General features: G+C 32.9%; 1 protein-coding gene and 1 long non-coding RNA gene across 5 annotated transcripts in view; both read left to right on the plus strand.

Moving 5' to 3' along the window:
• The first annotated feature begins 252 nt into the window (after positions 1-252).
• The window catches only part of LOC143075266 (uncharacterized), a 110297-nt gene continuing 85876 nt past the window's right edge, over positions 253-24673 (plus strand). For 2 of the 4 annotated variants that reach the window (XM_076250630.1, XM_076250632.1), the window contains exons 1-2: positions 253-361; positions 5999-6964. In XM_076250630.1, coding sequence (XP_076106745.1) covers positions 6002-6964 — 963 coding nt within the window. In that variant the 5' untranslated portion in view covers positions 253-361; positions 5999-6001. Of the gene's footprint in view, positions 362-5998; positions 6965-19684; positions 20521-24673 lie in introns of those variants that run through there. The other 2 variants (XM_076250634.1, XM_076250631.1) reach the window with 2 other exon arrangements.
• On the plus strand, positions 6980-14622 carry LOC143075268 (uncharacterized). Its single transcript, XR_012978275.1, has 3 exons — positions 6980-8842; positions 9246-9392; positions 10297-14622. It is a non-coding gene; the product is annotated as an uncharacterized LOC143075268 (long non-coding RNA).

Consider the following 24673-nt stretch of genomic DNA (forward strand, 5'->3'; position numbering starts at 1 on the left):
CTTTTTTTTTTCGCTTTGTGGTTTAGTGCTGCCAAAATGTTAACCCAACATTTTCTGTTCTGTGATTTATACTGATTGATGCTTCAGCAAGTAAACAAAAATCTTTAAATATTTTAAAATTGAAGCTGTTTATTATACATTAAAAATTAGAATATTATTAGCAACTATTAAAAAAATCTTGAAATCATGATTGTATCGTGTAGTCATTCCGGAATCGATGAGAACGACGTCAACGGTCCGGTATTTAACGTTAAGGTACAATTTCCTGTTCACGATCGATCCGCCAATTTTGTTTTTACTGTTTACTTTTAGGTCTGTGTTCACTTGAATGCATAAACGTCAAAGTTTTTACATTATTCTAGTAAGTTACCTCTAAACTGGTCATGTAAACACTCCTATCCTGGTGTGAAACACTCTTGCACTGAAAATAAAAAAATACTGTTCATCCACAGGAGGTTGAAATCCTATCAATGACGGTCTATAAATATGTCAACTCGACTATCACAGTAGAGCTTCTCTCGCTTCTCTCTACGAGAGAAGCTCTACTGTGATAGTCGAGTTGACATATTTATAGACCCTCATTGATAGGATTTCAACCTCCTGTGGTTCATCTGTCAGTAGGCACAGGAGTTTGAAATCCTAGCAATAACGGTGTAAAAATATGCCAAACTCGACTATCACAGTAGAACTTTTCTCGAAGAGACGAGAGAAGCTCTACTGTGATAGTCGAGTTATTATATAAGACACTTAGGAATTACTGAGAAACTTGCGCAGAACCTCATTACATGCCCTAGTCCAAATAATTATGACGTCTTGAAAGGCTATTATAATTTTTTTCTTTGACGCCTTACTTCGACGTATGTTATCACAGTTCTTTGATTTTTAGGCAGTTAGGCCTTATGCGAGCACCCTAGATTTGTGTTCTACCCAATAAATGCTGAAATATGTGCCATTGTTATTATCTAGCTGGATGTTATGTTATTCATAACTAATTGGACAGTTTTTTCATACTTTTAATTCTTAATTACAAAAAATATGATCAGAAAAACCTGAAATGATTGTCGATTTATCCAAAAGTTTTGAAGTTGCACATAGGAAGTAGGGCACATTAGGAAAATTTATGTAGTTTATTATCCCCTGAGATTTTGGCTAAGCTGTCAAAGAACAAATGTATGAAATGTTTAATCGCCGAAAATTTCTAAAGACAAGTAGTTTAGATTTCCCAAATGGCAAAAGTCGTAGGAATATTGTTTGTCGTCAATACGTAGTCAACTACGTCAGTAGTCTTAAAATAAGTTCCATTGTTCATGCTGTTGCCGGCAATTTTAAATTATAAGACGAAATTTTTGTATCTTTTCAATTTGGAGGCAGGGGTTCAATTAGCGGTTGTCCGAGGTCTGCTAACTTCCACTTTTGCAGTCGGACTTTCGACTTGCATGGTTACTAGCTACGCTCGACATGCACGACTTGAGAGGAAATAAAAAAATAACTTTGCAAACCTTTTTACCAAAGTCTCCTAATAAACGATCTCAAAACTTGTTTTTAGCATTATTATTCATTACAGCGATGTTTATTTTGTTCAACCGCTAGCTTTATACAGAAAATCGCCGACAAATAATGTGTAAATTCCAGTAAAATTGTATCTGACAAAAACAACATTGAAAACAAAATGGCTGACATGAGTAGAAAATTCTAATATCGGATCCGATTCCGTAAGGCGTAAGCGGAAATGCACGAAGTGATAAAAAGTTGTATTTTTATAAAATAACCTGCTACACATTGCAAAGACAATGCTCCAACCTCTTTTCTAAAGATAATGAATCGTTTATGTCTGAATTTCTTTAATTATCAGTAAAAAATTGATGTTTCATCAACTTGGTAAAAATTGAAAATGTCCGATGACGGAAGTGACTGAAAGCGACTATCGTCAAGAACCGGGCGACTTGTTTTCGCTTTTGGGGGTCGGGGAAAGCGAAGTGACGGTCGGGAAGGCGACTTCTTCACCCAAGTCGCCTGGTAGCGTGAGCCCTGCCGTAAGCGGATATGGGTAATTCCGGATTTTTGCGATCTTTGAACTTTTAAAAAAATCAGACAGATGACAAAATACATCTTTGCATGGTAAATGAATATAAACACTAGAATTGAAAACCAAAAGATGTATGTATAAGAATGAAAAAACAGAAAATATTTTGTACTGAAAATGTGAGAAACGTACAATTAAATACACTGATGATGAAGTAGAGCAGAATATAATGGTGCAACAGTGCCAGCGTTCTGAAGATCCATAGGTATCCATAGGAAACTCAAAATTACTTTTTGACACATTTTAATGTCAAAATCCAATACAATGTGAGTCTTTGTGACAGCTGGGAACAGTATATCTAACAATATATATGGTCCTGGTGACAGTATAAATTTTCTTTATCAGTAATAAATGTTGGTAAAGCAAGTTAGATGCTTTTAAAGTGTAAACATATTACTAAATGGGTATTTTTTTTCTCAATTTTGATGGGTCAGTTAAAATAGCTGGAAGTTTCTTATTTTACACGTATAGTGCAACTAGATTATATGATACCTGAATGTAAGCAAATTATATGTATGTGGAGTCCTTTGGGGCACTCTACCCCCTCCTGTTTGATAACTTTGAAACGGATGAGATCCCAACCTCTCAACCATATACATTCATGTATTGGACTATATAACTAATCAAATGAAATATAGATGAAGTTCCTAGGGTCATCCACCACCTCCTGCTTCAGAACTTGGGAACAGTCGAGATCCTCACCCTCAACCATATTTTTTTATGTATGGGACAATATAACCAATCAATGAGATACAGGGGGAGTCCCTGGGGTCACCCCACCACTCCTGTTTTGGAACTTTGAAACAGTCGAGATCCCCACCCCTAAACCATATATATTCATGTATGGGACAATATAATAAATCAAATGAAATATAGGGGAGTCCCTGTGGGTCATCCCACCCCTCCTGTTTGAGAACTTGGAAACAGTCGAGATCCCCACCCCTAAACCGTATATATTCATGTATGGGACAATATAATAAATCAAATGAAATATAGGGGGAGTCCCTGTGGGAGTCCCTGTGGGTCATCCCACCCTCCTGTTTGAGAACTTGGAAACGGTCGAGATCCCCAACCCTAAACCATATATATTCATGTATGGGACAATATAACAAATCATATGAAATATAGGTGGAGTTCATGGGGCCACTCTACCCCTTCCTGTTTGAGAATTTGAAAACGGTTGAGATCCCCCCCCCCCATTAACCATATATATTCATGTATTGGACAATATAACAAATCAAATGAATTATAGGGGAGTCCCTAGGGTCACTGCACCCTCATGTTTGAGAACTTGGAAACAGTTGAGATCCTCACCACGTAACCATATATACTCATGTATGGGACTAAATAACAAATCAAATAAAATATAGGGGAAGTCCCTGTGGTCACCCACCCCTCCTGTTGTTTGAGAAATTGGAAACAGTCGAGATCCTAACCTTAAATTAAACCATATATTTTCATGTATGGGACAAAGGAACAAATCAAATGAAATATAGAAGTCACTGGGGCCCCCACGCCTAAACCATATATATTCATGTATGGGACAATATAAAAAATCAAATGAAAAATAGGGGTAGTCCCTAGGGTCAGTCACACCCTCTTGTTTGTGTTTTGAGAACTTGTAAAAGACTGAGATACCAACTCCTAAACCATATTCAATCCTGTTTGTCATTTCAAAAAGATTGAATGACATACAAGGTAAATCTCATAGGCGTCACATATGCATTTGACTGTCCCTTTGGTATCTTTCGTCCCTCTTTTGCTAGACATAACACCTGTCATTTTATTCCAAACTTAGACATCATGGACTTGGGTTGAAGGTGGGAGTCATTTACATTTACTATGGACAGGTCAGTCAGACCTCACTATTGATCCATGTAGTAATAAACATTTGTCTGATTTGTGTCTCATAACTTTTGTACTGTAGAACACAAACTCAGTTTTCTTTCCATGAAAGCAAGTCCATTCATACTTTTACAAGCTCGTACTAAAGTCAACTTGAAATACTAACAGTCAGCTAATACGAACAATTACGATCAACTAGAAGAACTGCAATCATTGCGAATTTGTACCACTGCTGACTCGAGACTCATGACCATGAAAAAAGAATATACTTGATATATACGTTGCTATTGAAAACCATGATAAAATATTAATTATTTGCCTTAATGATTAATTCATTAAATGAACATAAATGTACAATTATATATGAATGTTTAATGTTTGTTCTTTTAAATCTTTAAAAAAAAAATTGAAGCAACATTGCCACAGTTTTTATAATTATGTTCGCCTTGGTTTTTGGTTAACTGCCTACAGTGCTTACAGCGCTTTGATTTAGTCTACAATAACAAATGTATGTTATTTTCCTGTAATAGCCCTATAGAGTTATATCCCTGACTGGTTATTGCTAGGATTTCAAACATATTCCAAACTCGACTTTCATAGTAGAGCTTCTCTCGAAGAGACGAGAGAAGCTCTACTGTGATAGTCGAGTTTGGCATATTTTTACACCGTTATTGCTAGGATTTCAAACTCCTGTGCAACAGGGTAAAAAAGACCTAAAAACGTATGAGCATTTACTGTACCATGTGTACCCTAGACCAAATAATCTGTTTCTTGTGTGGGTACATTTGTCATTTCATATTTTCTTTTCTTCATTTGGCTATTTAATTATTTTTATTTTTTTTTGCGTCCTTACCAATATATTTAAGAATATATACGATGCTACTGGACAAAGCAAAAAAAATGTCGTTTCTGCATGGAGAATTGAATTTTATATCAAAGAAAACTGGCCCTTTTTTTGTAGATAAAACTAGATAGCTGACATGGTTTAAATTAAAGTAAGACCTCTAATTTCCCCGTATCAAGTCATCTATCTATATAAAATCATCGATGCATTGCAATATGACCTTTTACATTGAAGGGTTAAACTTGCATTAAGCCGTGTTCAGTCAGACCCTTTAACAGAAAATAAAGGAATATATGGAGTAAACGTGCACAAAACCTAATCTCACACAAAGTCAATGCATAGAAAAAAATATAATGATCAATGTCAAAGTTTTAATTCTTGTTCTTTATCTTGGTAGTTACTGGAGTGTCTTCAACAATAAAAGAATCATTAATACCATAAAACAAGGTCAAGATGGTCCTTAGTGACGACTAAAGCAGTACTAGTACAATCAAAATACTGCACTTTTACTATATTTAAATCTAGTAAAAAAAAAATTAAAAAAAAGTCTAAGCACAATACAAGGCAAGAACAGATCGACAGACAGATCCGGTTTTAATCATTGAGATTTACGATTTTGCTTTATCCTACATATCGGTCTACTTTTAATGATGTCCCTGTGAAACCGTAAAGTCTTAAATTACAATCTATGTTTTAGCTTTGAGGCCAGAATAATGTCGAAAAAATAGCTAAATATTAATTGCATTTCAATGTAAAAAAAAGTCTGGGAAACGCTCAGAATGAACGATTTTGCGTTATTTTTCTCAGAGCCTCTGATGGCCTTGAGCAGCCCCCAGACCCCTTGCCAAAAATTTTTCGTCTCGCTACGCTCAGCGAATATATTTTGCCTCACTATTAAAAGAGGCTAGTTACGGCCCTGAAATACATAATTACAATCCAAATTCAGACCTGTCATGCCTGTATCAGGCACTAATATTGTGTCCATTTTTGCCCCAACTGTTCAGGGTTGGACCTCTGCGGTCATATCTAGCTATACTCGGCAAAGCAATTTATTATTTATTAACCAAGGTTTTTCCATTTCCCTCAAGACACTTCACTTACTTGACCCACATCTTAAAACTTTTTTTAATATAAGACTTTTTGTGATTATCAATTGTTTAACATGTTTAATGTTATATAATTAGGAACAAAAATTCTGACTAACTAGTATTTTTATATTTTTACAGTGAATGATGGCAAAAGTTTTTCTTAAAGAAGATAGGTATGGGGAAAAACTGCTGAAAACTTTGAATGTTTTAAGAAAAGAAAGAAAATATAGTGATTTTTACATAGAGACTAACTCTGGTCTAGTCCCAGTTCACCGTGTCGTGTTAGCTGCTGCAGAGAGCTGCCATTTGAAGTCAAAAGGTTTTCTATGTGGTGATATAAATACATTTGATTTAACAGAATTTAATAAGAAAATTGTAGAGACATTAGTATCCTATTTATATACTGGAGAAGTAGATCTTACTAGTGATTCAGACATTAAGGATTTTGTAAATCTCTGCAAAAAGTTAGACTTCCAATCTCTACTGAATCGAAAAGAATTTCAAAAGGGCAATAGTAATGAAGTATCAAAAAAGCACACCAATGAGTTGTTTGAGAACAATACAGTTAACAATCAGGACTCAGAGAGTGAACCACACCCAATTTACTTAGCTACGAATCGTGATGGACAAATGTTTGTTAAATCTGTTTCTACTGTACATTCTAATGATAATCACATGAACCATGATAATCATGATATTCAAAACACTAACGTATCAAATACTCCTAAATTACCGGAGTCGACAGAAGGACATTCATTACAAGAGTTTATTATCAAACAGGAACCAAATAGTGATGATGATAATTCTGAGAATGAGTTAGATTCTATGGAAGAAGAATCAGGTTCATCTCAGTCTAATAAATTAAAACAAAAAAGATCAAATGAAAAAACTTTGAAAGGGAAAAATAAAAAGTTAAAAAGTTCTACAGAATCTGTTAAACAATATGCTGAACAGTTAGTATCTAAAGTAGTAGGAATGGGGGAGGAAGGTGGTGATGTTGCAGAAGATTCAGGGGATAACAATGATAATGATGATGATGCTGGTGATGCTGATGACCAGGAGGAAAGTCACAACGATTTTGTTATAAAAGAAGAACAAGACACAGTAAGTTTTTTCTGATTGTTTATGCCGTCACTTTTGCCATTCTAGAGTCAAGGCTCATGCCCATTTACAAATAGAAAATTGCTGAATTTTTGGTTTCTGTTCTCTAATAAATATTAAAAACTTATACACAATGCTTATTACCACAAAACTCAGATCAAGTACAAATTTGGGTAGCATCACTTTTACAGTTCCGGAGTTATGTCCCTTTATAACTTTATATGCAAGCAGGGGCATCATCTGTGTCACAAGAACACATTCCCCATTTATTTTTAATAAACCATTCTTTAAAAAATTGTTTATTTATCAAAAAAAAAGATGTGGTTTGATTGCCAATGAGACAACTCTCACAAGAGACCAAATGACACAGAAATTAACAACTTTAGGTCAATATAGCCTTCAACACTGCATACTGCACAATCAGCTATAAAAGGTCCTGAAATTTTGTATGCATGGTATTGAACAGTTCAATTGAAAAAATACACCTTTGGCTTTTACTGCTCTTTGACCATGTCATGCATGTTGATCAGGTTGCTGTCTGTATGACACATTTCCTATTACCGTTCTCAATTTTACCTTCATTTGACAAAATTGTATAAGACATTGTAAGACATGATGATTTATTTTGAAAAAAAAAGAATTGTTATTATTTCTTAGTCTGTGAGCATGGCGAGGTTCATTTGTTCTTTGTAAATTGCTTAAAATTATCTTTTATTACCAAACATGTACATTGTATTACAACAGTGTATACTTGCAATACACCATGATACATCAGAAATATATACATGATATACTTGCATGTTTTGAATACATTTATTTGTACATGTAATGAAATAAATAATTGTTTAGTTCACATGAAAGCAACAATGATACATGTACACAAAGTAGAAAATTTGATGTTTTTTTACTTTCAAATTGGTTAAAAGATATTGGCAAAGCTAGCCATTTTTTATGGTTTCCCGAGTCAGGTGGTGTAAGTGTCATGTCAAAAGTATTTCAATCTTTCTTGTATAAAGTTCTGGATGGCAAGTTTTATGTTGTAAAAGAGTGTAAGGTTTACAAATGTATGTTTTCCCTGGCATCCTGGTGGGCCCGAAATTTGGTTAGATAAGTTTATATATTAAACTTGTGAATTAAAACAGAAAATGTAAAAAGTAGCATAGTCTATTTGCGGCTTTCCCTTGACACCATTTGCAAGTATGGTCTTGAGGAAACGATGATAGTCCGTCAAAAGGGGACGATAAATGGCTGCTCCGTGTTAAGAGAGAGCCATATCTCTTGCACATAAAAGACACCCTTCGAGTACAGATTTCGTAAAAGAGCAGGCTAATGCCGCTACAACGTAGCACTCGCACCCTCAAAGTGGAAAGGGATTAATATAAGTTGCAAAACTTGTTTCCCTATGAACTTTAATAACTGCATAAACATGATAAATAAAACATGATAAAACAGATGTAAAACTTCATCAAAAATATTTTTGCATGTCTATTTCTTTAGACACGCTCCTATCCATTTGAATAAATAGAAACCAAGGCTTTCAGTGACGGATCCCCCTTCCTGGATCCGCCTATCATGCCTTTGGCTGCTGAAGTTGATAAATATATCTTGAGTGTGAGACTGCATTTTTCCAGAATAATCCCGGCCTTTTTATACCAAGATGGCAGAAAGCAGAGTAAATTTTGGGCATCTGTCAACACATATATTGAGAAATGTTGAGATATCTTCTCTAACGACAATGGATCCTTTATGGAAAAATAAATGTAACACATACTACCAACTACATGTTATAATGTAATTGAGTTTAATGAAGGAAACAAACATGACAAAATAGCGTTCAGATAAATATACCACCAAGCAGTATTGTCCATTGATGACACAGAGGTAACTATATTTTTACATTTAATGATATGAAAGTAAATGTATTCATGACCAAAAAGCATACCTGCATGGGATCTCTTTCTGACATGTTTGGAACAGTTTTCATGGCTTCAAGATACTGTAAATTAAGAAATTATTTTGTACATTTATTTGATCATCCCTTGTTCATGTAGTACTTTATATTGTTTAATCTATTCAAATATTGAAAACAATTCTGTTACTAACAGTTTGATTTTTATTTTGATACATCGCCATGTATGCATGATTTATAATTATATGTATTTGTAGTAAATTTTTACACAAAATATTCAACTTTCCTACCTTTTTTTATAACAATTTTAATGTATTTCCTTGAACATTGTACACACATTTTTATCAAGTTTTCACATGCAATGTTATTTTTCAGGTTACCAAAGTGGATTTCAAATGGCCAAGGATCCAAGAGTTATATACATGTATAATGTATATGAACACACCAAGACAACTTATTTTTTTCTGCTTAAACCTGATGTAGACTACAGTGTTCCTGACTCATCAAGAATGGTTTTGATAGGTGAATCAAATTTTGTTACAAATTTCAATTCAATAAAATATAAGACATATATCAGACCGTTTTTATTATGCAGTCACTGTAAAGGATGTACTCATGCATACTAATGTAGATCTGTTTGAAATTGAATTCATTCTTTTTTCACATTATTTTGGCAGCTACAATTTTCATTGTGACGTCACACACATGCACCCCATTTTTTATTTGAATTAGATTTGATTTTTAAGTTTTGATGTTTTGACGCTAGTGAATACCGTAGTAACTACTTACACCACTCAGCCATCAAGGCCCCTATTGGAATAAGAACATTGCTATATAAAAATAAGGAGTAGAGGTATTATTGTCAGAGACAACTTTCCACCAAAGTTCAAATGAAGTAGGCAACCGTATTGCCTTCAACAATGATAAAAACCCATACCCTATCATGCCTATAGTCTGGCTATAAAAGGCCTTGACATGAAAAATAAACACTAATTCAATCGAGAAAAGTAGCTGCCTAATTTATAACAAAGCAATAACAGAAAAGAAATATAACTGACATGAACCAACAACAACAACTGAACCACAGGCTACTGACTTGGGATAGTCACATAAAGAATGTGGTAGGGTTCAACATGTTTGTGAGTGGTCAATCATCCCCTAACATGCCTAACCTGGAACAGTGGTGTAACAGCACAGCATAAGACAAACTATAAATATTTGTTAAATAAGACAGAACTCATTAGATCAATACAAAGTGGAAAAAATTCAAACATAAACACAGACGAGACAAGGTTCACAAAGCAAAAAAAGCGTGTCATATTAAAATCTTTATTAAAACACCGTTGCCTATAAATTCTAAATGATTTTTTGTAATACTAGTGCATAGTAAACTTAAACATTCATGACTTTATAATTTATTTTAAAGATGGGAAAAAGATTTGAAATGAGATTGAAAGCCCTGCAATCAGCACAAAGTCAAGATACTCCAGAATTGAACAAAAAACAAAAACACGCGAAAGTAAACCGTGAAAGACGAGCAAAGTGGAATGAACAACAGAAACAAGAAAATAAAGAAAGAAGTAGAATAAGGATGCGAAATATGCGTGAAAGGAAAAAAATAGAACATATTAAAAAGTCTGTAAGTAAAAACATTCTGACATGTCTGACAAGACATGAACTAAAGAAAGAAGAAGAGAGAAAAAGAGTGCAAAGAGAAAAAAAGAGGCAATACAGAGAAACTCTGTTTTCACAAAAGAAAAGAAGAATAAAAGAAAAAGACCAAAAGAAGAAAAGTTGAAACTATAGAAAACAAAACTAAACAATCTTGCATCAATGTTATTAAATGGACACAACATCCAATATAATTTTAAATACAGATAGTAACATAGTACCTGTTCAAAATGATAAATGTCATCAAGTGTCAAAACCATAGGCCAAACCAATAAGCAGGGTCAAATCAGCTTTGCCTAGAAGTCCTTCTAAAAGGTAAAAAAACATTGAACAGAAACGAAAAAAGGATACTGTTTCAAAGGATACTACAGATTCTGTTAAAATTTTTCTTGTACGTGAAGACATATTGTACCAAATATAAAAGCTATGAAAGCAAATACAGAAGACCATCAATCTGTGCTTCAGAAGTCAATGACAGAAGTATTTAAGATTGGAAAGCAGAAAACCAAAATACAAGGTCATCAAAATCTAAAGTTTTAAAAATGAGACCAAAGAAAGTATAATTACAGAACCAGAGAAAACTAATTTAGTGTCTATGTGAATATTGTGAAAATGTGAATTTGAAAATCATGGCTTTTAACAATTTTGCAGTATGTACATTTAAGAATAAACAACAATTACATAAATTAAGAATTACATGAATTAGAAAGATAAGCTGTAAATATGATTTTGTGTGACAAAAATGGGGTTTAATATAACAAAATTACTTTTATAGAAGGAAAATGTGTGAATTGTGGAACAGTGAATCTAAGTAAAAGAATGGAACCACTAATTTTACCATACTGAAGAACTAAAATTGCAAAAATGGGATTTGGTTACATTTGTTTCCCCAGCTCAACAGTTGTTTGTTCAACTATTGGATAAACTGCGGTTCCTACAATATCATTTGTTTGTTGCAATAAAATCAGTTTAGAACATTAAACAGTAGACTCCCAGACAAAATTGTCATTCTCAAAATTGATTTTGCAGAAAACTTTTCTTGCTTTTCCAAAAATGGTATCCGAGTAGCCTATTGGGCCAAAGACTCTGTAATCATGGTAACCATACATCCTGTTATAACAAGATATCAGTTCAAAAACTAAGAATGTAACTATTCAACTGTAGATGACATCATCAGTAATGATTTACAACATGATGTCCATCTAAATCAAAAATTTACAGAAGTGATTATTAAGTTTTTGAGGGATGACAGACAATGAAAGAAGTATAGATGTAGAAAAAAATGTTTATTCTTTCTGATATTTTACTGCCTCAAACGTGTTTTCTGTTCAATCAGTTACCTTTTTGCTAATATATATCATGCTACAATGTGTAGATCTGTCAATGTTAGGAAAGAATCAATACTCCTGCAAGTCTGATAGTATTTTATGATAACTTTAATGTATGATGATTTTGTTCAATAAAATTTAATGTACTTCTGCTTCTTTAAGGTAGCAAAATTCTTTGTGATGAATGGTTAATGATTGGTTTATGAATGACAAATTGCTCCTACATGATAACAATTTCCAATTACATAGTTTAAATGATTTGAACTCTTTGGAACTATGATTTAGAACAGGTCTGTCTACATTTGTATGTTACATTAAATAATGCACAAGACCTATTGAACTATGCAGAAGTTAATGATGAGACATTTTTTTAAATAAACATTGATAAATACAACCCATAGCTATTAGAAAATGATGTATGTTTTTATGCCCCATTTATGGGCATTATGTTTTCTGGTCTGTGCGTCGCCGTCAGTCTGTTCTTCTTTTCATCTGTCCCGCTTCAGGTTAAAGTTTTTGGTCGAGGTAGATTTTGATGAAGTTGAACATGTTGAAGTCTAATCAACTTGAAACTTAGAACACATATATGTTCTTTATGGTATGATCTTTCTAATTTTAATGCCAAATTAGAGATTTTACCCTGTTTTCACTGTCCACTGAACATAGAAAATAATAGTGCAGATGGGGCATCCGTGTACTGGGGCACACATTCTTGTTGGCTTAGTTTTTAATTTCCAATGGTTGTCACAGCAAATTGGCACAGAGCAAAGATGTAGCCTCAAATTTTCTATCTTAATGGAAAGACCTTACTGTATTTTGATTGTTTCCATTTTTCGTGGAAAGACATTTAGCTTTTGTTTTGATGTCGTACAGTGATTAGGGATTTCCTCATTCACTTTATGTAACCCAACACTTATTCTTATAGGAGTTACCTCCCTGAACCCCCCTTTTCTTTTTATCTTAATTTCTCTGAAACTGTTAAATATATCCACAAATTTGTTTTTGTAAAATTGTTTATCTTTAAGGATTCTTCGGTTAAACTTAACCATAGACATCTTATGTGAGTTATTTCCCTTTAAAAATTTAACATTTGTGATATGTTGAATTATTTCATACACCATAAGTCATAAAGTCATAGAGGCCTAACATTTTTTTTTTATTTGTCCATTTGGAGGAAATTGAGGTCAAGGTCAAAGAACAAGGTCAGGTTCAAAATCTTGAACCTTGCTTGTTATCTTTATATAAAAGTGTTTGGCAAATAATTGTTCACAACATCGTTTTAGTCTAAGTGTTTCGGTCACCCTTTATAGTTTTCTCCCCTTATGTATTTGAAATCAGCATTACTCCTCAACCATAAAAGTGTATAACCTTGGATCTTTCTATTTGAGATCACTGACCTATGACCATCAAATTGAGGTCAAGGTTAAATGTTAATTTTCAGTTCTAATTTTTATGTTTTTTTACCTAAATACTAAAAATTCATACTGGTTCATTATAAAACCATGAGGTCTTTTGCGGATTACATATGACATCTTAGTAAGTCATATGACCGTATCTTGATGGAAGATTTTTTTTTTGGGAAAAGGGTGGGGACTAAGGATTTTTTTTCTGGATTTCAGAAATTAAAAAGAAAATTTCTTCAAATATTAGTTTTTAGCAAACAGAAAAAAGGGGGGTATAACAATTGGGGATCAATTCGCAGCAGCATAGTGTATTGCACCAAAGCAAAAAATTGAATACAAATTCTTTGACTACAGTTATTCTGTGCCAGAAACCTACTATGTGTCAAATATTTTATGACAATCCAAATTCAGACCTGTATACCAAGAAATATAGTGTCTATTTTTGCCCCACCTGTTCAAGTTGGACATCTTCGGTCATATCCAGCTGCACTCGGCAAAGCAATTTATTCATGTAGTCGTTGAGCAAAAAAAAGTGTTAAGCATCAGAAAATCCCTTTGTTAAGTCCTTGTTACTATCATAAAATAAGTGTATAGACTTTGAACAAAAATCAATGTTGAGCATCAGAAAACCCTTTGAAAAGTCCTTGTCTCGATCACAAAATAGGTATAAACAATCAGATTTGATAAATGCAGGCTTTTGGCATGTACCATAATATAAGAAGCATATGAATTTAAAACCAGATGAGCAATTTAAACAAGTTTGCGATCGTTTTGAAGATATACTCTCAGTCTGCAGACTTAGTTAATGATGTATGAATCGATTACAGATCTACAGACATATATACCTCTACTGATTTAAAAACTTTTACAACCAATTTCATTGAGTTTGTAGTCACAGGTTATATCTTTGGTAAGCTTGCATGATAGCTGAACCGCCGTGTATTACCCTCCTTTCGAAGTGGCCTAGTCCAACAGACAGATGGATTGGTTATCAGTCGGACTAATCTACACTTAAGGAGGGTATTCTAGCGAACCAAACATATTGCATTTGCCTACACACTCAATGAAATCGGCTGTAACACTATATATGCTATGATGTGCTCGTTGTGTCTTTTGTTCAAATATATTTTTTAAAAGGGTCCTATTTACTAACGACTTGTTCGAGAGATATAATTCCATGAGATACCAGTTTGTTAAAAATCTGTGGAACACATGTATAATATTAATATTGTTCTTTAAAAATTATTTCACTGGTTTGAGGGGGGGCAAGGGGTTTAACTGTTATGCTGTTATGGGGCAATTTAATTCTTTGTTATCTGTTATTCTGAAAATATATTTGCTGTTAGCTGTTATGTCTTATTCTTTGTTAGCTGTTATTGGGCTTAATTTTAGTTTTTTTGTTATCTGTTATTGTGATAATGTATTTGCTGTTAACTGTTATTGAAAATTGGAATGTTAGCATTTTTTTAACAGCAAATTTTCGGTAGAAATTGAAGATCATTGGACATTGGGGTCCACCACTACTAATAAGTTGGTCCTGTATTCTGAGAAGGATTCCATTAACATATACCCATCACAGAAGTGAGGTCCAGGACAATTCCAGTATATCTTTAGATTATCCTTTGTAATAAATTCCATTTTTTGGAACATGTATTTAGAATTATCTTATTTTTTTGTACGAGGATAATGTTCCTTGTTTCCCGTACCAAGAACAATTCTTAATATGACAAAAAGGAAAACATATGGCCAGGAATATCTGACAAGAATCTCAATTAAGGACTAGGTCCTTACAAACAGTTAACCTTTTATTTAATATGGTACATTGACTCAGCTCTGTGTTTCTTTTCAAGCAGAACCAAACACATTGTACAATGAAGGTTCCAACCATGTGGTCCGAGTACACAGTTATCGTCCTTTGATTTTCGTTGTCCACGAATATAGTCCTTAGTGTGGACAGTGTGTTACTTGCCAATTTTTGTTATACCCCTTCCAAATTAATTTCTCCATGTTTTATGCCTCATATAGCAAGTTGGGGGGTGAAATGACCCTGTAAAAAAATTTGGGTCATAAATATTAATGTAAAGTAGTGATTAGGTCCAGCTGAAAAAGGTCAAAAATTAGCACTTCGGAAGCTGTCAAAAGATTTCAAGACCCCCTTAACATAAGATTGTCCATATTTTGAGTTAGAGCTGATGAAGTTTTCTATAATTTTGATATAATTTGTCCCAAAAGTAGTACAACACACTGTAAAAATATTATTGAGAAAGCGCAGGTGGGATTTTTTTAATTTTCATTTATTGTCTAAAAGAAATGCACTACGAAATAACTGTGTACTCGGACCTAAGAGGTGAAATCAGGAAATATAGAATCTGTACTTTGGCAACTTCCCTGAATGATTTGATGGTGTCAATTTGTCAAATAGCATAAAACTAAAGGATTTAAACTTTTATTTGATAGAATTTCTGCAAAAATGACCAATTTTGGCATTATATGGTCAAAATAAGCATTTCATAGCTTTTTCAATTTTGATGCATAAGTGGCATTCTGACTTTCTATCTGACATGTTTTCATGTGTCAATTTTTGTGTTTCTATGCTTTAATCCAGTTTTATTACTCATTTGTGAACTCTGAATCTACAGAAAAGAAGATTATCTCAGAAAATATGAGCAAAATGTGTTGTATAAATGACCCTCGTCTAACGCCCTGTTTGGATCAAGTTAAATGTGAGGAGCATGGCACATAAAAGTTGAAGTCCATAATAAAGACCTCACTAAATTTGTATAAAAAGCACTTAACAATGTCTTTTGTACCTGTTTCATTTCACATAATATCTTTCTTTACTTCTGTAGGATAGCATGTGGTTCAAATATAAGCCTGTTGAGACTAAAATTGCATGCAAGTTTTTCACTAAAAAGTGAAAAATCTTTGTATCAGACCATACTGTCTGCTAAAAAAGTTGAATGTAAGAGCCTTTTTGTGCTCAGATTTATTGTATCATGTCACCTGAGTATAGAAATGATAGAAAAGACACAAATTTTTATTTCCTTTAGCTTCAATATGCATTTTTAAATGTAAATATGTGCTACGGCCTAAATTGACCCTAAATTATTTTTAGTCTTACTTGGCCTAAGACCCTTTTAAACTAATATGATATGTTATTTGTAAGTTTTCTTTCCATTTAAAGTACATTAAATACATATGTAAGGATTATTTATAATCAAAAAGCTTCACAAATTTAAAATTGCTGGAAAATATTACATCTTCATGTAAGGCCCCCTTTCATTGGAAAACCTCCATTTTTAGGCACAGGCTCATATAAATTTGACTTTTGAAAAATTATGCTAAGTCTGATATATCAAATGAGTACTCTATTGCTTTAAATACATGATATATTATATATTAAGGCATTTTAAAAGTATTTTTTTGCAATATTTAAATTTTAAAAGCCCCAAATGTTGATAGTTAAAATTTCTCAATTTTAACGTCTAAATTTAACACGCAAAGTTGAATATAGAATTAATCATATTGTCTATAATATATATCCTATTGCTATGAAACTTTGTAAGCAGTCTTGTAATATATTAAGCTTTAGTCATACCAAGTTTTAGTAAGATTGGTCAACTTTTTCTATCCTATTAGGTCCGAGTACACAGTTATCGTCCTTTGATTTTCGTTGTCCACGAATATAGTCCTTAGTGTGGACAGTGTGTTACTTGCCAATTTTTGTTATACCCCTTCCAAATTAATTTCTCCATGTTTTATGCCTCATATAGCAAGTTGGGGGGTGAAATGACCCTGTAAAAAAATTTGGGTCATAAATATTAATGTAAAGTAGTGATTAGGTCCAGCTGAAAAAGGTCAAAAATTAGCACTTCGGAAGCTGTCAAAAGATTTCAAGACCCCCTTAACATAAGATTGTCCATATTTTGAGTTAGAGCTGATGAAGTTTTCTATAATTTTGATATAATTTGTCCCAAAAGTAGTACAACACACTGTAAAAATATTATTGAGAAAGCGCAGGTGGGATTTTTTTAATTTTCATTTATTGTCTAAAAGAAATGCACTACGAAATAACTGTGTACTCGGACCATGTACTGGGTTCCGAAACTGCACATAGCAACACAGATTTATTTTGTCTTCAAGCCATTGTTCCCCTACTAAACTATGTATTCTACTTACTAGTACACTTGGTGCAATCAAAAGCCTGATAAAAAATTGTTCAAATTGAGCCTATGAAAATAGTGTCAAAAATTACTTTTGGAGTGTCAAAAATTGGTTCGAGGTACTTGATAAATTGCATGCTTATAATTGGTGCTTTTGATTTTTCTACCCTATATACCACTTTGCCTCATAGTCTTATTAAGAAAAATTCACACACCTCATTAAATGGGCATTTAAAAAAAGTTCGAATGCGAATATATATTTTCAAACTCTTTAATGTCATTTTTTAGTAGCAACAAACACAAGAAGTATATGTCAATTATACCTGCTTTGATACCATAACTGCCCTTGAATTTTTACTAGATATCATTTGTTTCTCTTTGACATATTCCTCATTTCCATTCTCAATTTTATAACACACTATTTAAATTAAATTCATGTGTGAGTTTCTATAACCACTGTGTCTAAACCACACCGGCAAAATTTGCTCGGACTCGATGGTATCTAACATCCGGCACAATGACGGAACACCAATAGACAAAAGAAAGGTAGGTTTCTCCTTATTTTTTTTTTTTTTTTTTTTATGATATCGAAGAATATATATACATATACAACTATTTTACGGAAAGAAAGGTACGGGAAGATAGATATTGACACGGAGATTGCAAATTTAGTTATTATGAGCATCTCAATAATTGTATCTCTGTGTATGGAATGAAAGAAAAGGGTCATGTCAAATTAAAATAAACCGGTTTCGTCAATGTTGTTACTACACAATCACCCGGTTTCGTCTATATATATCACCCGGGTTTTTTTTTGGTTTTTTTAACAAACAATTTATGAAAAGCAACTTTAGCACGGATCTGAACATTGTCTTTCGAGGATTTAAATATATATTTATTGTAAAGTAAACTTGGCGTGTTAAAATCTATTTTAAACGGGCACTTTTGGACATAGTTAATTATGATAATACACATTTTCCTATTTTCCTAATGAAAGGCGTATCCCTTATTTCACTTAACTTCAAACTAATTTTAAATGGAATATAAATACTCAATAGCAAACACTGGTATCTAATTATTTTGTAACATTATTATATTTTCTTTGTTTATAATAGTAGTATGTAAAGATGAAAAATAAAAGTATGTGTTTTGATTGTGCCATAATTTTAATTTACTATACTACTAGTATATTATATACACTATGCATTCAATCATTGACGAACAGTCCCAAACCGACTATAGTCTATACTGTTCTGCACAAATTAATCATGCATGCAGTCCTGCCAGCTTTTCTGGTACTATATATACTGTGGTAAAGCGAGATTTCACACTTAAGCATCCCTAACATAGTAGTGAGATTTGTAACTTTCTCCCCGTTTCTGGTAAGCACATTTATTTTCCTAGGCATGTTTTTCACATTATTTTTACAGTTCAAATTCATTTTTTTTACAGTTCGAATTCAATTGAAACTTCAAGATAACTTTCGAAAACATTATCTGACAATTTTGTATTTTCAATGTGAATAAAAGTTGTTTTACAAAACATGACCGTCATTTATATCTAGGTCTTATTAAGAAGTAGTGACGGTAACCACTTATCCCATAAACATTGACAATGAGACAACTTTCTTTTAGACACAAAAATGATGTTGAATTAATCAAGTTTAGGTCAGCGTATGCCTTAAACAATGAGAAACTGCACGAAAGCAAGCTATAACAGGGCCCTAAATTATAAATGTAAAACAATTCAAACAAGAAAACTACCTGCCTATTTTATGTTCAAAACGCATATGGTATAAAGCAACCAAAGACAACCATGGAATTACAAGCGTGTGACTCGGGAATGGACTGAGTCAACGTGTTGTCGCTGACACAAACAGTACAACAAAAGTACAAATAATAAAAAATGATGAATAAACCTTAACTCGTCATATGACAGAGCCTGTATAGTAAATTCGCGATTTGTGCCAAAACTTGTATCATAGTTAAAATTATCCCTTAAATATAATAAATATACATGTATTCGCAGTTTACTATGAAGTCCACTATCACTGAACTAGTATACATATTTATTAAGGGGCCAACTAAAGGACGCCACCGGATGCGGGAGTTTCTAGCTTCATTGAAGACCCATTGTGGCCTTTGGCTGTTTTCTGGTCTATGGTCGGGTTGTTGTCGCTTGGAATTTGTATGACCTTTTCATGTTGATAGACATTTTTAAATAATCTGTTGCTTTTTTTATTATTTCAGATGACAGAAAACGTTACAATTGAGGCATTAGATGAGTCATTTCATGAACTTATCAATGAAAACTCATCAGCTGTTTCAACTGCAGTCAACAGGACCGATGATCAAGATGTGTTTGTTTGCTGCTTTTGTGGGAAAAAAATAAAAACAAAAAGTGGCCACAGACGTCATGAAATAAGTCACTCTGACACTGAGAAAAGGAGACATGAATGCAAGATCTGTCACAAAACGTTTGCAGACAACGCCCACTATCTTGGCCACATGAACACGCATATTGGACATAAACCTTTCAAGTGTGGAAAATGTAATAAACAGTACACATACCAAGGTTCATACAAGAGGCACTTGAAAGTGTGTAACACTCTTAATGCTAAACGTTTCCAGTGTTCAATGTGCCCTAAGAGATTTGACAGGAAAGATCTACTAACTGACCATGTGACAGGAAAGCACAAGAAAGGTGTAGCCCAATATCATTGCCAAGTATGCAACAAAGGCTTTCGATACAGATCTAGCAGGTCTAATCATACTAGAAAAAAACATCATTGAGGATGAACGATCTGTTATTGTTATTTTTTATGCCTCAGTTATATTTATAGACAACTCTTAGGAAGCTACTAATTTATTTTAAGAATGAAAAAGGGGGCTAGGGGGAAAACAATTGTCCTGCATTTGTTTTCAGTTTTAATCTCTGTCCTGCTTTTTTTTTTATTTTTCACTTTATTCGGTCCTTTTTTAAGCAGAAGCTTATTCCCTTTTTACATAACTTGTTATCCTGCCATTTTCAATCTAAACTTTTGGCTTGCCTTTTAATCAAATTGTACCCCCTAAAATCAAATGGTAACTCCCTTATACTGTTACATGTAACCATGTACTTTATTTTTTCTACAAATGTTTTTTTCTACAAATGTTACTACGAGAAACACTTTTTTTTTCTACAATTGTTATTTTTACCATTTTTTTTATTATTGGTTATAACTGTTTGTTAAATCTTAATAAGATTGTAATAAAATTGATTGGAAATTTGAACTCATGATTTCATCTAGCAGATATAAAAGATGTATTTTATACCCATACGACATCAAGTGTGCCTTTCCCTTAAATGATAACCATGGTAACAACAGTCCTTCTCCATTTGGGACTTCGTTTAATTTATATATTTTAATTCGGTATACACTTTATAAGATAAGTGGCGAATCTAGATGACGTATAGGTTGCACGCCCCGAACCCACCTTTGGTTGCCAAAACTATATTGATTCCTGTATTTAACGATTTTGTAAAGCAAAAAATATTGTTCGACTCGCTACGCTCGGTGGTATGTAAAAGTTGTTCGAAATACACCCACTTTGAAATAAACTGAATCCGTCTGTCCGTATATATTGTCAAAATATATTGACCAACGTCAGTGTACGATCATCATAACACAATGGCGACAGTACAGACTCGGTTTTTTTAATAATGTTAACAAAATATTTATTATTGAATTTTATCGATGACCTGAGACTATTATACTAATTTGTACACAGCAGTATAGTAAGTTACAATTAGTGATAAATAAAAAAAAATTAATGCATGGTAGTTGTAATCCTACATTCATTTTCTATGTCCATTATGCATGCATATACATTTGTCTTATTATCAACGTTTATCCTTTTAAAGACGATTTATTTTTAACGATGGTAGAAAAGATTACATACATGGAATGATTAGATTACTTATAAAGGTGTCCATTCTTTTGTGCGAGAAAATCACATATCAATTGTGTGTTTCGATTTTTAAGACCGTAAACTTCAATTTCACTAGAACACACCCGTGATATCGCGGGTCCGTGACTGATATATAACTATGCGTATGCCTTATTTTAGTATTGGTATTGTCATCTGATAAAATCATGCCGATTATAACATGTATAAGGTGCACAGTTTTCTCTGCTTTCAAAATCTTTCTGTTTGAACCCGTCGACCTGGAACCTATCAATTATTGGTAATATTAATAATTTGGAAAACAAAAGGGCCTGGAATGGAGTATTTTTTACTCAACAGTATACAGCAAAATTCTAAATACACTGTTTGGTGGTGCGCCTGTCAGATGCGGAACGTACAGATAAGGTAATAGGTAACAGGTGAATATACTATTGGTATCGGTGTCGGACTCGATCCGGAACTTCTTAATTATTGGCAATATTAATTACGTGGAAAACAAACGGGTCTAGAGTGGTGTAATTTTTAATCAACGCCATTGTACTATATTAGTTATATATAAAGTTGAATTCTTTGATTCATCGTTTTTACGTGATGACGGCTGACAAATTGGACCTATAGAAGTTTAAACATGTTCAACATACTTTCCCATAACTCATATAGAAAACGCATATTTAGAGAGCTTTAATCTCAATATGCTGTTAAAAAATTTCGGAATGCAAAGTAAAATTTAAATATTTGTGTTCTATAAGAGTAGGAATTTGCTTATTATTTATTTGAATCTGAGACTCATATAAATAGTAAGCCGCTGTCCGGTGAACGAACTTGTTTTCGAACGACCCACAAAACTCCTTTTGAACGCTGAAGTTAAATAATCAATTATAATGTAATGCGATTATGATTTTTTTTATTTGACCAAACCAGGTTATGCATTTTGAAATCTATGACGAAACCGGGTTGTATACATTGACGAAACCGGCCAGTTCCATTTTGACATGACCCATTTCTTTCGTTCCATACACAGAGTTACAATTATTGAGATGCTCATAATAACTAAATTTGCAATCTCCGTGTCAATATCTATCTTCCCGTACCTTTCTTTCCGTACAATGTGAACAATTTAACGAGAAATTAAACTATTTCGAGGCAAGGTTCACTCAATTCGTCATTTTAACATGCATTTTGACTTATTTCTCCGTTAATATAGAACGGTTGTAGAAAATATTGCATCTCACAATAGGAAATATTTGTATATGTATATATATTCTTCGATATCATAAAAAAAATAAAAGAAATAAGGAGAAACCTACCTTTCTTTTGTCTATTGGTGTTCCGTCATTGTGCTGGATGTTAGATACAATCGAGTCCGAGCAAATTTTGCCGGTGTGGTTTAGACACAGTGATAACTGTTTAAAAATAAATGCTGAAAAAAAGTATTCTATGACAAATAAACAGCTACACCATTAGCGCATGATACGCCCGTCGCCCTTTTTGAAATATTGGATAACTTCCTTATGTCATATCAGATATTTATAAAAATTTAAAGAGAGCTTCAGTCAATATATGGGTCAGAATTTACTGTCATGGAATTTGTGTTACATCTGACAATTTCTTAAAATGTATAGTCAATTAAGATTCAGAATGAATAAAACATAAAATGGAAGAAAGCTTGCATGATGATGATATAAATAATCCCAATAGAATTCCACTTTTTCTGATGCAAGTGTTTCTTATACTAAATTTCAATGTGATTTTTGGTGGACATTTTGTTGAATTTATCGTGTCCGTAAAAATCATGTGGTTAAAAATACGTCTCAGTTGATTGTATCTTTCAAGTACTCTTTGCTATATGAATATTAATATCAATAAGAGGTGTTAGATAACTATTTAATGGTGCTTAATAGGGTATACATGTCATATTAAAACGAGAAAATATGTTATATTTGCAGAAATTGAAGATGTAACATTTTGTGTCATAAATGTTACATCCAAAAAATGTTACTTAAAACAGCTTTGAGATGTTCCCTGTCAAAAACATGTAGATTTACCCGGAGATAAACTGTTCCAACATTCGGGTATAATGTTGTGCATGGACGGTTTTTCCTAGAAGTACTTCAAATACGCAAGTGTTGGACATCCATGAAAATAGTGTCAATTTGTTACATCTTATATACAACACTAATAAATTAAATAAAAGAGAACCAATTAACATAATAGCAATATTCAATTGATGTTTTGAAAAATTTATGACATAATGTCATACTAATGTACAACCATATTCAACACATGCAGTCTTTTCAACTTTCAATGGAAGAAAACAAGGTTGCAAAATTGAAGGAAGTGCAAACCAGACATTAGTTACATCATGTACATGAAATATTTCAGTTATATTTACCACATAAATATACATGTAATGAAGGATTAGTGTGATTAGTTTTGTTATTTCTAAATCTGATATCATCAAGATTGTTAACCTGACAAATTTGGTACGGCTAAGTTTGATGTAAACAGATTTATGATAGATGAAGAATGGTACAACCATTTCGCTGCAATAAGTCCGTGTAGAATATGGTTTCATTGTTACACCCTTGAATTGTTTGTCAAAATTTAGGCTAATGAAAAATTCATGAATAAAAGTAACCCAATTTACACACGGAGATTAGTTCACATTGCACCACAATATTACTAGGAAAGGTCCATGAAAAGATAAGCTAATATAGATACTGCAGTATATGGTGTAACACTGAAACTCAATCAATTTTTGATGTAACAAAGACAACAAATTTGAAAAATAGTTTATAATAAAAAAAGTATGAGGACCCAATTGGATTTAGTCAACTTTTATTTTCATCTGCACCATGCATTTCTGATATCCTGTAACCTTTCACCAAAAATTGATTGTGGTATATTCAGAAACATGAAAAGAAAACCTAAATTGTGTCCTGTTACATCCATGAGTTTAAAAGTGAAATTTCTTGAATATGGTTCAAAATTAGACAGAATACTGCTAGTATTTAATCTGTTTAGTACGGAAGCCGATAAGGGCCATTCAAAAAAAAAAATTATGTCGTAATAACGACATAGCATGTCATTATAACGATAAACTTGTCGTTATAACGACATCGCTATGTTGTAATTTCGACATAACATGTCGTTATAACGACATCGCTATGTCGTAATTTCGACATAACATGTCGTTATAACGACATCGCTATGTCGTAATTTCGACATAACATGTCGTAATAACGACATAGCTATGTCGTTATTCTATGTCGTAATAACGACATCACTATA

The sequence above is a fragment of the Mytilus galloprovincialis genome, chromosome 5 (genome assembly GCF_965363235.1).
Source record: "Mytilus galloprovincialis chromosome 5, xbMytGall1.hap1.1, whole genome shotgun sequence".
In the NCBI taxonomy this organism is placed as follows: Eukaryota; Metazoa; Mollusca; class Bivalvia; order Mytilida; family Mytilidae; genus Mytilus; species Mytilus galloprovincialis.